At 39.7% G+C, this 14,927-nt stretch overlaps 1 protein-coding gene across 1 annotated transcript; it reads right to left on the bottom strand.

Annotated features, from left to right (window-relative positions):
- Window positions 1–564: 564 nt before the first annotated feature.
- hpdb (4-hydroxyphenylpyruvate dioxygenase b) lies at window positions 565–4,757 on the bottom strand (the record flags this gene model as incomplete). The annotated part of the gene is made up of 15 exons (XM_083902380.1): window positions 565–675; window positions 1,191–1,307; window positions 1,456–1,578; window positions 1,661–1,732; window positions 1,823–1,985; window positions 2,333–2,410; window positions 2,514–2,617; window positions 2,712–2,801; window positions 2,882–2,964; window positions 3,235–3,277; window positions 3,908–4,012; window positions 4,192–4,254; window positions 4,371–4,397; window positions 4,581–4,601; window positions 4,749–4,757. 15 exons carry the CDS (start codon window positions 4,755–4,757, stop codon window positions 565–567), a joined length of 1,209 nt encoding a protein of 402 aa, XP_083758506.1.
- Between the last annotated feature and the right edge of the window lie 10,170 nt (window positions 4,758–14,927).

Here is a 14,927-nt window from a genome sequence, read left to right as displayed (position 1 = left end):
AGGTCACGTACTGAAGTTACCTGAGGCACCGTCGAAGAAAAACACAGACGCTGGACCTAAGCCATACAACTATTTTAATACTGCAGAGAATAAGACGAGCAATAACTGAGGAGGCCACAGAGGAAAACAATGAAGAGGAGCTGTGGCCTCAGCAGCACTTTTATCATATCAGACCTCACTCTTCCATCATGGGACGATAAACAATGCTAACATCAACTGTTTTGGCCTCTGTTCCGAACATCTGTCGACCTCATTTTCCAAAGTGTACGTTAAATGTTTTCATTCACGAGAGCTTAAATGTTGTTTGCTTGAGTCAAGCTTTTATCAGTAATACCTGATTTTATAATGTGAAAACATATATATATGCTATTCTTACTAATAAAGTAAGAAAAAACAAACACTGGATTCTAATAAAGGAGGAAAGTCACAAATATATAACAAACGTCTTATTGTTTATCTCACAGTATCAGTACTTTATCAGAATAATGTTATATTAATACTCTCCAGAGACGGTGTCTTTTCATAGGTTATTGGGCAGAGTAGATAAAAGTCAGACTTCAGGGTTCAAATGTTCTCTGAAAGTCCGTTTGGTGTCAGGACCGTCAGGTTTCCTCTGGCGTGTTGTTCGGCTTCTATTGCTTGAAAAAGAGATTTGAAGTTTCCAGCACCAAAGCCCTGTGGGAAAAAAATTGATGTAAATGACTGATATACACATGTTTTCTTCAGGGTATCCACTAGGCGCGAAGTCTTAAATCCAATCATTTGAATTTAAGGCCTTAAAATATCTTAAATTCTCCTAAAATCTCATAAAAGGTCTTAAATACAATTTTGAAAGGTCTTCAAAATCTATCTATCACGTTACTTTTATTTAAAACATGCATAAACTTCAGTCTCGCTTTGAAATGTTTCTGTTTTTGAAGATGCGATAACACAACTACAACACGGAACTAAAGTAGGCCACCTGTGTTCCCCGGTGAGATCGAGTGTGCTATGCACGCGCCGCGGTGTGTTACAGCTTAGCATAGCAACGGAGAAAACTTAATGAAATGCTAAGCCGAATTTCAACGATTGAAATGGGTCTTAAATTGTATTCATTATAGTCTTAAAAAAGTCTTAAAAAGTCTTAAATTTGACTTGTTGAAACCTGCAGAGACCCTGTTCTTGAGTAATGTAAACACATGTGTTTTTACCTGATGGTTGTGTCTCTGAATGACCTCCAAGAACACCGTGGGCCGATCCTGCACTGGCTTGGTGAAGATTTGAAGTAGATAGCCGTTGTCATCAAAGTCCACCAAGATATTCAATTCCTGTGGAATAAAAGGTGTTTTTGGAAACACAAATGTATACACTAACTACAGCAGTCGATGCACATTCTACCCTTAAACCAGGAAATGAGTTCACAAGTTTTTGTTCTAAAATGACGACATAACAGCATGACACAGCACTGGTTCTGACCTGCAGGGTGTCCAGGCTCTCTGTGATCTTGACCTTTGAGTGTTTCAGCTGCTCCCTCAGCTGCTCAAAGTAAGTGTAAGGCACAGACATGAACTCCATCCCACGCTCCTTTAGGTTACGAATCTGTGACCAAACCACATTACTGTTGGCATTTGTGATGCGAGTGTAAGTGCAGAGCGTCATGCGGAGCGTGTCACAGACTTACTGCAGTGATTATATCTGAGGTGTTCATGGCTATGTGCTGCACTCCTGCACCTCCATAATACTCCACGTACTCCTATCAGTCAAACAGGGCGAGCACACATCTCTTATTAATCGAATAATGTTATTGTTATCAATATTATTTCATCAAAATGTATAAATATACCTGGATCTGAGACTTCCTCTTCCCGATGGCCGGCTCATTAATGGGCATCTTCACAGTCTCCTCATAGTTTGCCACCACGATGGAGCGCAGAGCACTGAACTCTGTCTGAAGCTGTTTGTCGTCCACTGACCAGAAACGATGAAACAGGAGGTTCCTCTGATACCTGAGAGGTCGTGGACCAGACATCAAACATCGTATTAACTCTCAGAGTCAACTTTCATTTAGCTTTTGCCAAAAGTGTTTCTGCTTTTCACTGAAATCGGACTGGATCTGATCAACTCAAGCAGCTTCTGCACATCTACATCGACCGTCTGTCTCCAGGACCAACCAATGAACGCGCTCATTCAGAGAACTGCCTTTTCCACACATGGCTCACAAACAAGATACAGATGTGGAAAAGCACTGGAGACCACTTAAAAAAACACATCGTCATGCTGATGTGGGGCGGAGGCCAAAGCACAGAGTTATGTAACAATCAGCCACGTTTGACCTCACGTTTCTCCACGTTACCATTCCACCACAGGAACCATCTCATCATCTGCTTGGTTCCCCACGACGTGGTCGATGAAGTTCAGCTTTCCACTTGGACTGAAATCAAAACAAATGTTTCATTTATTAGATTTAGTTCAGATACGTCGCGTCTGGTAAACCCCAGATAATGATGATGATGATGATGATGATGTGCCCTCACAGTTTGGCCAGTAAAGGATCCTGGACCAGAGAAGGTTGGAACCCTGGCAAGAATAAGCCGGTGTATCCTGCCCTCTCCACGAGCGTGTGCGTCGTGTCACCGTACTACAACAAAAGTAAGTCTGCTTAGGATCAGCTCAACTCGTTCAAATATGGAAACACTTTAGTAAATAACAGGATTCACACTCTGAAGTCTTACGGTTTGAAGCACAGCGAGTCTGACTTTGCCATGTTTGTCCTCCAGAGTGTGAGGTTCTTTAACAACGACTGCGCCGCGCTCACAGGCTTTCTGTGAGCATAGCACATGTTTCAGTGTTACCACGTTTATATATCCAGTAATTCAATGTCACTTCAAAAGTCAAGTATTACCTGCACAAGGTCGTCAAGGGCCTCCACTGTGAAGGCAATGTCCTTCACTCCGTCCCCATGTTTGACCAAATGATCGCCCATCTCTGAGGAAAAGTCACAACAAGTTCACTTTCATTCACTTTTCTTTGTCAGACTTGTGTTTAATGTGTTTAATTTAGGGAGTTCACTATTCAGGCATCAACGCATTAATGTGAGAAACAATAACATTATTGTTATTTGAGTCATTATTACCACAGTGTACCTCATGTAAGACGATACACCAAGAAGTAGATTTCTCATCAAGATATCATTTCTATTTGTTTTACTTTGTGATGAGGTTATATAAAATATGACAGAATCATATTGTGCTGTACCTTTGTTTCCAGGATTGAGGGCAGATGAGAAGACGTAAATGATCTGCCAGAAACAAGATTTGTGCATCGTTACACTCAGTGTGCGAAATACCCATTAATAATCAGGGGGGTCCCCATCTCCCATTTGTTGCACAATACTGTGTCACCACCCCAGGTGCCACCCTGCAGTATTGGATATATTCCCTGTCAGATGTGGGCTTGTGTGGGCCTTTTCCACAGCGTCATTTGGAAAGCAATTAATAAAAACATTAAAAAAAACACAATTAGAAATAAAATAATTGACATTTTGTCTGGTTATAAAGGATAAGAAAGCATGCAAACTGTTTTATGTATGTAGATCATTATGTAAAACTGAAATTACAAAAATCTTTAGGAAAAAAAACATGCTTTCCAATTACACTGTAACATGTTTAGACCCCCCTCAAATTTTGCATTTGAGGCGTTCAGGGGGTCTTGAATGTTAATCAACCCCCCAGACCCCCCTGTATTTCGCACAGTGGTTACACTCATATAACACACAGTGAAAAGTGGTATATTGAATACTCTAGTATGTACAGACTAGTGTACCAGTGTGTGTGTGTGTGTGTGTGTGTGTGTGTGTGTGTGTGTGTGTATGTGTGTGTGTGTGTGTGTGTGTGTGTGTGTGAAAACATGAACTCAAATATTACTTCACCTTGTCTTGTTTGACCACATGTGAAACCACTTCACGACTTCCTGTCTCCAAACCCTGGTAAACCAGAGGCTCAAAGCCCAGCCTGCTGCAGTAATATGATGCCGCCTGTCAAAAACAACTCAGTTTTACCGACATGATTATTCATTTCTGACTGTCTCACTGGTTTGTCTGGGGTGTTAGCCTCGCTGATTGCACGGTCTGTGCCATAATCTGAAGGAAAGAAAACCCCCATAAACCATAAACAAACAAAACAAAAAGTGTCAAAGTTCATTTTGTGAACTCACCTGTTTTGCATTTCCAACCCAGAAAGTTAAGTGATCAAAGCAGAGGAATCTGCCCTGCTCGTGCTGTGACAAATTATAGTAACATTTATTAACATTTATTGATAAAATGTTGGCAAAAGTCACTCCAAAAATATAACATGTACACAGCTCATATACATGTATGTGTTTAGGTTACCTACCTTTTCACCTTTGTCTGTGTATGTTGTCTGTATTAAATGATAATAAAAAAAGATTTTTAAAAAATTGTTGATGGTCGTTATTATGATTATTATGATTGTTATTATCATAATAATGATAATAACAATAATAATATTGACAATGATGATGATAATAATAATAATAATAATAATAATAATAATAAAGAGTCAGCAGTGACCATTGCAACTCACCATTTTGCTCCCGGTGACCGGCTGCAACAGAATGAAGAATGAAATCCACCACACGTTTAAAAACAGAGAGAAAGTTTCTGAATCAACGCCCACAAGAGAAGAGAAGGAGGAGGAGGAGGAGGAGGAGGACTGATGTTTGGTGCACTTTTGCCGTTACACAATGATTACCGAAAACATGTTGCCATGCACTCCATCACTTTACTCACTGTTACTGATGCTACTATGATGACTATAAATAAGCTGGAATGAATCTATTATTTTCTGTTTGTACATGTCCTAACTTTTTGTGCAAAACAGTTTAGAGTGACAGCTGCATTTTTCCATAAGAAGAAGTAGAAGTCGAAGAAGAGTGGCCATATGTTAGTATTTAGTGTGGAGAGGTGGCTCACTAATGCCGGCCTCTCATTGGTTCACTGAGGTTGAGTTGAACGAACCCTGGTGTTCTTTGAAAAGCCCCCATTCATCAAACCACACAAATACACGGAATATTGACGTGTAGGATTCTTTAATTGACAAAAATATGTGTTGAATACAACTGGAGCAGTTAAAGACAAAAATTGAGCAGGTAAAAGACAAAATTGGAGCAGTTTAGGACAAACTGGAGCAGTTTAAGACAAAACTGGAGCAGTTTAGGACAAACTGGAGCAGTTTAAGACAAAACTGGAGCAGTTTAAGACAAAGTTTTTCTTTCACTTATTTCCTGTGCATAACAAAATTGTGATCTGACTGAGTTTTCAGACAAATAACCATAGCAACCATGGTAGTTGTTTTTTATCTTCTTTTTAGGGCCATAAATATCCAAAATCTATATGGATATATCCAAATCGTGCAGTACGACGATCATACTCCAGGACAAATATTCATATTTTAATGTAATATTTTAATTCAACATTTCTTTTAAACATTTTTTAATGTTTAATGTATTTTAAAGCTGCACTCGCAGGGCGTAACTACTCCATGTCTCCTCACGGTGGCGCTGCTCAAATGAATGATGGGAAACGTGGGCAGAAGTGACCTGACTGAAGAAGACGGAGTTTACAGCGAGATAATGGTGGAGAACGATGCTCCATAAGGTCATGACCTTTGCTGTGAATGTTTTCTTTGCTGTGAATAAACAGAGAAATTGTGAACTTTGAACTTTTTCTTCAGTCAGACAGATATCATCATGTATCTATAAATACTGATATATATCATCATTATATGATTGTCTCACAATATATTGATTATCACAGAATTGTTGTATTGTGATATTATTGGTATCATGGACCATGTATCGTGCATTTTGTTGTGCCATGTAGTCTCGTACTATCGTGTAGTATCGTACTATCGTGTAGTATCGTACTATCGTGTAGTCTCGTACTGTTGTGTAGTCTCATACTGTTGTGTAGTATCGTACTGTTGTGTAGTATCGTACTATCGTGTAGAATCGTACTATCGCGTAGTATCGTACTATTGTGTAGTCTCGTACTGTTGTGTATTATCGTACTATTGTGTGGTCTCGTACTGTTGTGTAGTATTGTACTATCTTGTAGTCTCGTACTATTGTGTAGTCTCGTACTGTTGTGTAGTATTGTACTATCTTGTAGTCTCGTACTATTGTGTAGTCTCGTACTGTTGTGTATTATCCTACTATTGTGTAGTCTCGTACTGTTGTGTATTATCGTACTATTGTGTAGTCTCGTACTGTTGTGTATTATCGTACTATTGTGTAGTCTCGTACTATCATGTAGTCTCGTACTATCGTGTAGTCTCGTACTGTTGTGTATTATCGTACTGTTGTGTAGTCTCGTACTATTGTGTAGTCTCATACTGTTGTGTATTATCGTACTATTGTGTAGTCTCGTACTGTTGTGTAGTATCGTACTATCATTTAGTCTCGTACTATCGTGTAGTCTCGTACTATCGTGTAGTCTCGTACTGTCTCTCGTGACGTGACGTACGACACACCATAGATGCGACACACTACCCGGATTTCAACCGGGCGCGTTACGGTAGCGGCGCGGTTCGTCGTTGCTAATCGTTTCCAATTCTAATCGATGTGTGTTGCTAAATTGCGTCAAGCGCAACAGAGCAGATCGCACTAGACAGCAAGTCCGACACAGAATCAGAGTAAAACACTTCCGCCCCGCTTTCAAAATAAAACACAATACGCAGGTCATAGCATATCACAACTTCAAATCAACATTACATGACAACTGGTGCTACCAGAGGGTTGAAGTGGAACAACACAACATCATTTTATGACACAACAGATCCTTTTTACATGGCCAGATAAGCAGTTCTTCCATGTCAGAGAATGAAAGAAGCTGTTGTTGTTGTTGTTTCCTTTATACACACTCTCAGAAAATTGTAGAAGCCATGTGGCTGACAAGTAAATTGATGAAATGACACACTCCTGTGTTTGTTTCTATCATAACAACACAGACAATGACTGTCTAATATTTTAGAGAGGGGGGGGGGGTCTTATGTTGTGTTTTTACAGCTCACTGACAACTAATGAGGCTTCAGAGTCATCTACTCAGATCTGTCCCTGTAGACCTTTGTTTTTCATGCTGTTACCATGCAGGAGGCTCGCTGTTGTCAAGTGATGCAACGCACACACACACACACACACACACACACACACACACACACACACACACACACACACACACACACACACACACACACACACACACACATCGGGGTTAGTAGATAACCCATAGTAGATTTATCCACGCATGCATTTTGTTACATACTATTTGTTGCTTCCAACAAAAATCTTTCTGGCTGTAGTTAACCATGACTTCTTCATATAATCAGTCTTGCTCGTTTTGAAATTCAGCTGGAATTTTTGACACTGCTGCCATGTGTTATCTTCACACACATCATCATCCCACTGCGTTAAACTGGACTGTGTCTAAATCCCTCGATGCTCAGTGTCTCTAAGGACAGACACATTAGTACAACAGACTCTTCCCACACCATCACTCACACATCAGTAGTGGCTCAGGACAAGCTACGACGAGAGAGATGGAGAGAGTGAAAATGAGTGCTTTGTCTTCTGAAATATTTCCACGGATCCTGGTGAATGGTGAGCAGCAGCAGCAGCAACAGGATGTTCATGATACTGCATTGGCAGAGCTGGTGTCTTCCAGTCTGGATGAAGAATATTCAGAGGACAGCGGTGCTGCAGGAAAGGAGGTGCATGCAAAAGTGCAGTCTGTGCTGCAACAGGTACGTAAGCAGATCAGATCACAGGGGGGAGCAGGGGCTCCACAGAAGAGCAGCATCCTGGAGCTGGTGAACAAAATCAAAGACAGAAACGTGGAGAGGACACACGTGAATAATGAACCCAAGACCACGGATGTCAGCAGTGAGGACAGTGGACAAGCTGATGTGTCAACAGATGAGAGCAAAGATGAGAAGAATCTTAAAGAAGAAGAAGAAGAAGAGCTGTGTGCAATATTTGAGGAAAAGCTTGAGGCCTGTAAAAAAGCCTTCAGGCTTGAATTTGAGGAGAAAATCTCTCAAGCGGAGAAAGAAATGCAGGCTTACACAAACAAAGCTGTCAGAAACCTGGAGTTAAACCTGCAGAGCTGCAAATCCAACGCTCTGCACAAAACACATCCCAAAGAACAGGAGAGCAAGGGTCCAGACAAGAAGCTGCACACAGCTCCATCGCTGGCATCCAGACGAGGGAGAGTCCTGACTCGGACCATGACCACCATCATCCCCAAAACATGTCCTCCTGTCATCTTTGGACCACGAGCCAAATCAGAGACTCTGGCCTCCTCTAAAGGAGCAGCTTCTCGACCTGTGCACAAAGATCCAGTGCTTTCGTTGTCAGGAAACAAACCGTGCCAGAGCTGCAGACCCATGCCTCCTGCTCGCCCACAGCTGCAGCAGAGGAAAAAGTCTGTGGGAGGAAAAACCAAAACAGCTAAATGACCCTGGGAGACAAGAAAGTATGGCTGATTTTTGCTGCTGCTTAGATAAACAAAAACACATAGTTAACATCAGAGAAGTGAAAGGTTCAGTTTGAGACATAAATGTCTTATTTTTAAGCTGCTTAAACAAAAACAGTGATAAACTTCTCCAAAGATACTCATGGGTGTTATATTGTAAACACACTGGGCTTTTAAGTCATTGCTAACTCCATGTCTGCATTTACCGTATGTGCTATTTCATCAAGTTTGTTTGTTTTTATAACCGAAAAGGTAATAAAAATCTGCTAAGTTTCCACATCTCTGTGGCATCATTTGATCAAAGTCAGAGGTTAGGGGTCAAGGGTCAGTGTAACCTGGAACTCAAACTAATGAGTATCAATAGAAATAAAATCAGGAGCATCATTTCCATGTGGATTAAGAAGAACAGGTTTACAATAATTAAAGTAACACAGCTGTGATTAATGCTCTTGTTTTGGCTCAGTGGCTGCTTTGGCGCCATCTGCTGGAACTGAAAAGAAAACCTAAACCATGAGATGATGATATCTATCTATCTATCTATCTATCTATCTATCTATCTATCTATCTATCTATCTATCTATCTATCTATCTATCTATCTATCTATCTATCTATCTATCTATCTATCTATCTATCTATCTATCTATCTATCTATCTATCTATCTATCTATCTATCTGTGTGTGTCTGTGGGCATATCTCGCTGACCGTTAGTCAGATCGACCTAAGATTTTGTATATTTGTCATACACTTTGTATATTAACACTACACAAGAGAACACCTGTTTGTACATCCAACCTTCACACACAGCCTCATTTGGCCATAAATGAAACTATAGGAGTATATACTTCCTATGGGCACTGCACTAGTTCAGTTAAAAACAAACAAACACACATATTTGTGCACAGGGAAATTTAAAAAGTGATCAGAGGGAAAGTAACTCAGAAAACTGAATATATAAAACAAGATTAGAGAAAGAAAAAACTATTATGACTAATATACTACTAATAATAATTAATAATAATGATAATAAGTTTGTGTATACTATTGCTGGTGTTTTATGTATATATTGTTTATGTAATACACTTGATTGGTCTATAAAGTGCAGAATATGGTTTTCGTCACAAAAGTTTTATTATGTTTTTGGTTAATTACTCACTAACTTTAAATAAACACTGTCAACCAAACGAGGTGATTTTAATATGATGTGTTTTCTTATAACGCAGCTCTGGTTTCATTTGCCTTTAGGTCTTTGTGACCTGTTTGTTGTTGTAGTTTGAAAAAGGGCCACAGTTTAAACATGTTAGTATTCCCTATTTATTATGATGACTTGGAGCCTTGTTGAGTGCAGCTGTAACTTTGACCAACAGGTGGCAGCAGCTCCTTTAGAGGAGCTCACAGAAACTCATTGCAGTTTGTAGTGATTTTTTGTGGAAAACAAATGGACAAGTATGCACGCATTTGTTTGTTATTTACATTCACCACTTGCAGGTAAAATGTATTGCACTAGAGAAGGCAAACAGCTGAGTTCTGTTCTGTTCTGTAGGATCAGTAACTGTTGCTGCAACAACTCTACTAAGTCACATTTTTAATACATCTATTTTTAATCTGGTGGATTAAAACACTTAAATAATATGAATTTTAAAAAGACAAGAATTACCAGTAACATAAATATGAAACCCATACAAATGTAATTGTTTTGTGTCCAAAAGAATAACCGAAATTATTAATGACATTATGTTGTTCTATATTTTCTTCTTCAGTGAACAAATTATAAATCCTGTAGCATCATACATCTATTCTGTGTGATTTTCTGTGTAATAATGATTGAAGTTCATTGTTCATCAAGGCTTCCATTATTACAGTTTTTCCTCAGTCGCTTAGGAGCTTTTCTCACATCACTATTAACATTATGGAGGACGAAACCTGACATATCAATAAATAAATAAATAAATAAATAAATAAATGCACAAATAAATAAATACACAAATACATGCATAAATAAATACACAAATAAATAAATATAGAAATGCATAAATAAATGCTTTATATTTAAAGCATTATTATTATTAGCATTAATATATTTCTACATTTCTGTTCACATACATTTATTTATTTATTTCTGTTCACCTACATTTATTTATTTCTACATTTCTGTTCACCTACATTTATTTATTTATTTCTGTATTTATTTATTTATGCATTTATTGGTGCATTTATTTATTAATTATATTTATTATTATATTTATTTATTATATTTATTTAAATAAATATTTCTGTATTTATGCATTTATTTATTTATTTATTCACGTATTTATTTATTTATGCATTTATTTATTTATGCATTTATTTATTTATTTATGCATGTATTTATTCCTGTATTTATTTATTTATTTATTGATATGTCAGGTTTCGTTCTCCATATAACAGTTGCACAGCAGTCAGTGCATTTCTTTCAAAACAGTTAGTGCAAACTGCAAAACCTAGTGGATAACCTGCAAAAGCACGTCACTTGTTGAAAAATGGATAGTCCTCAAAAGCAAGTATTCATGTCAATGAAACTGCCAGTGTCATCAAAACGAGAAGTCTTGACACCATCGTTTATGAACAAGAGAGTCAAATGGCTTTGTCATGTTTTCATTATGACAGTTTATTCTCTCAGTGTTTTCCAACGCAACAAAAAAGGTCCGAACTCGGTGACACGGCCTGAAAATACTCAAGACAGACCTATGAGATGTTTGAATGACTGAATTCACAGTCGTTCTTCCTACATTTGGTTGTACCCTCTGACCAAACTTAGCCATTGTGAGGCCGTGATTGACAGCATGGTCAACAACTGTAGCTCTAATCTCATTAGGAATCTGCCTATGTGTTTGGTCTCTTCTCCTTCTTCCCCTGTTTTGTCCCCTTCCTTCTTCCTCCCCACATCCTCACCCCTCTTCCACGATGCCGACTTTCCATTTGTGTGTCACAGAATTGTAGAAATGGTACACACTCTTTCCTGCTCTGTTCACATATGCTCGCCAAGTGAGGGTTAATGGGATTCATCCCTGAGTGACTGTGAACAAGTGGCTTTGGTCATTGGTTACAACTAATACTTCACACACGTCCTCATGAGTGAACGCTGAAGTTCACCTGAGAGCAATTGTTCAATTTAGGAGACATTTCCAGGAAAAAAATGAAAGAAAGAAAGGTATTTGCTTAAGAGAATTTGATAACTAGTGCAACAGTTTTGTAGGTAATGACTCAATCAATGAAATGAAGATTATTAGTTTTATTGGGAACGACTATTCAGCATCCATAAGTATAGTTCATTTTGACTGACATGACATAACCAAATGATAATGTTATAAAAAAGCAGAGAATTGTATGAAAGCCACTGATACATGTCCAAAAGGAAGGAGAAATAGTTGTTGTGGAGGTTGAACTAATAGTTCAGTGAATTTTCATTCTGATCTGAGAAAAGCACCAAAGAGACTGAAAAAAATTGTACACTCTCCTGGCTGTGTTATCTGTGTTCACTGAGAGGAAAGGTGATGTGAGTGTGCAGTGTGTTTATGGCGACCTGAGCACCTGAGTGCCTCCAGCAGCTGAACTGGCACCGAGAGCAGCCAGTGACAGGAGACGCTTTCAGTGCTGAAGCAGGCACAGGAGCAGGGAGTCTCCAGGCAGGAGCTTCACAATGGACATGATAGAGAACGATGTGAAGAGGATCTTTGTGTCTAAAGCGCTGATTAGTCCAGAGCAACCGTATCCGGAGAGGACAAGAGTCCAGCACATTCAGGTCTGGCCAAGACACGCTGTCCTCGGAAACTGCGTCTCTCGCCTAACGATGTCCACCAGCAGCAAGAAGAAGACTCGTCAGTCTTTAGCATGCACTGGATAGATAGATAGATAGATAGATAGATAGATAGATAGATAGATAGATAGATAGATAGATAGATAGATAGATAGATAGATATGTTTGTTTGTTTTAAGTATCTGGTAAAGTTTGTGAAAGCTCTTGATCCTTGGTCAGTTAATAAATACTTGACTTAATATGCTGCTCCTGTCTTTATATGGTTGCTGGACACATCTTGTGTCCTGCTTAGCTATTTTACATCATACTGACATTTTCTTCAGGAGCTCTCACTGCCTGACAGAGCCGTATCTTGCTATATGCGGACTATGCAGCTGCATAGGGCCCCACAGCCACCAGGGGCCCCCCAAACTGCAAGTTCAGACTCATATTTTATTATATTTTTGAGAATTAAAAGTACCTGTCTTTATTTGCATGTATTGGATGCATTCAGTATGCATATATTTGCAAAGCATGTAAGTGTTTGTGTTGTAATCAGAGAAAGTTAGGAATCTCTAACTTTAGGGGCCCCCAAATAGTATCTCGCAAAGGGCCCCCAAACAGCTAGAAACGGCCCTTCTGCCTGATAATAAACCAGTGTTTGTTTGTTTTGCCTTTTTTTATATTGTTACAAAATACAAATACTTTTATCTCTTCAATAAGTGGACATGACCATGAGCAGCACTGAATAACAATGGTTTGTTCTCAAACAAACCATTCACCCTGTCATTGTTATTCAGTGCTATTCATGGTCATGTCCACTCCACCCATTACTGAACTGACTACTTCTGAATGACTGTGGGAGAGGTTTTTTACTGGGCTGTGAGAATTAGAGGATATACATTAGTGTAAAGGAAATATATATATGCGTGTGTGTGTGTGTGTGTAACACTTCCAGGTTATAGCCCACAGATAACATGTGATCACAGATCTGTGATCTCGCCTGTGATTCTCGTGCGGATGTGGGAACAATTTACTGTCAGTGGACAAGGGCGGCTGCTGCTGCTGTGCCAGTGTGTATTGCACGGTCAAGTGGCCACTTATGTGGGGCATGATTCCACATGTTACACCACGTTATCTGTGAGTGTGTGGAACACAAATGAAAAGTACTTCTGCTTTTAATAAAAATAATTAGGAGGGACAGATTTACGTATATGTTGTGATCGGATGTTGGGTGTGGTGATGAGACACCGTTAACTTCTGCTTCTGCACTCGTGTGATAAGAAGGTGGCCTCGATCGTGACGTCCATCCATCCATTATCTACCGCTTTATCCTCCACCAGAGGGTCGCGGGGGGAGCTGTGCCTATCTTGGGCGATAGGCGTGGCTACACCCTGGACAGTTCGCCAGTCCATCACAGGGCCACATATAGAGACAAACAACCATTCACTCACACTCTCACACCTAGGGTCAATTTAGAGTGACCAATTCACCTAATCCCCATATCGCACGTTTTGGGCAGAGAACCCAGAAAAATCCCACGCACACAGGGGAGAACATGCAAACTCCTTGCAATAAAGGCCCTTGTTCCGAAGTTGCTCCAAACGGGGCTCAAACCCAGGAACCCAGGGTCGTCTTGCTGCAAAGGCAAGAGTGCTAACCACTACACCAACTGTGGGCCCTCGATTGTAACGCCTGTCACTCTGCAAAAACATATTTTGATATTAGCAGATAATCAATAAACCTGTAAGAATAGTAATAGAGGCTGCTTATTTCATAAATGTACAACGTGTGTTTTCAGAGGTTTTAAAGAAAAACAAACAGACCCACTTTCTTTAGCCCCTCCCCCACAACACCTCAACCTTTCAACTGACTCTTTACAGGTAGAGTGGGAGAGAGAGTTTGTGGGGAAACAGTCTTGTTCTCCTTCTTCATTTCATGTTAAAAGGATGAACTGTCAGGACATTTGTTTTGTCTGCTTCTAGGTGAAGAAATGTTTTAAGGTTAGGTTGAGGGTAGGGTTAGGGTTAGGGTTAGGGTTAGGCCAGTAGTAATTATGGTTAAGGTCTCTAGGAAGTGAATGTAAGTCAATGTCCCCTGAAGTCATGAGTGTCATGAGTCACTGTGTGTGTGTGTGTGTGTGTGTGTGTGTGTGTGTGTATATTTCCATATGCACATGTAAACAGAGATCTGACACTTTCTACAGCCAGTCAACACTGACCCCACTTTCTTTCTTGATGTCCACCTGTTGCCCCACTATAACACACACACACACACACACACACACACACACACACACACACACACACACACACACACACGCACACACACACTCACACACACAGTGCATTTGTTGCTGCTTGGGTGGGATTGGAGCAGCAGGGAGATCTGAGGAGCAGTGAGCAGTTGTGTTTTGGTCCATTTGGGTTCTGGTGGCGACAACAACACATCTGTGTGGTCTGTGTTCATGTGTTCATGTGTTTGCAGGTTTGCAGACTGATGGTGACATGAAACACTCGGGTCAAATTCTAATTCTAATTCAAAGTTAACACTGAACTGATTCTACTGACAAACAGGTCTTTCATAATAATATAGACGGACACAATTGTTGGACTGGGAATTTAAT

The sequence above is a fragment of the Microchirus variegatus genome (genome assembly GCF_963457635.1).
Source record: "Microchirus variegatus genome assembly, chromosome: 16".
NCBI classification, from domain to species: domain Eukaryota; kingdom Metazoa; phylum Chordata; class Actinopteri; order Pleuronectiformes; family Soleidae; genus Microchirus; species Microchirus variegatus.
The sequence above is the reverse complement of the archived record's forward strand: the minus strand, read 5'-3'. Positions and strand labels throughout refer to the sequence as shown.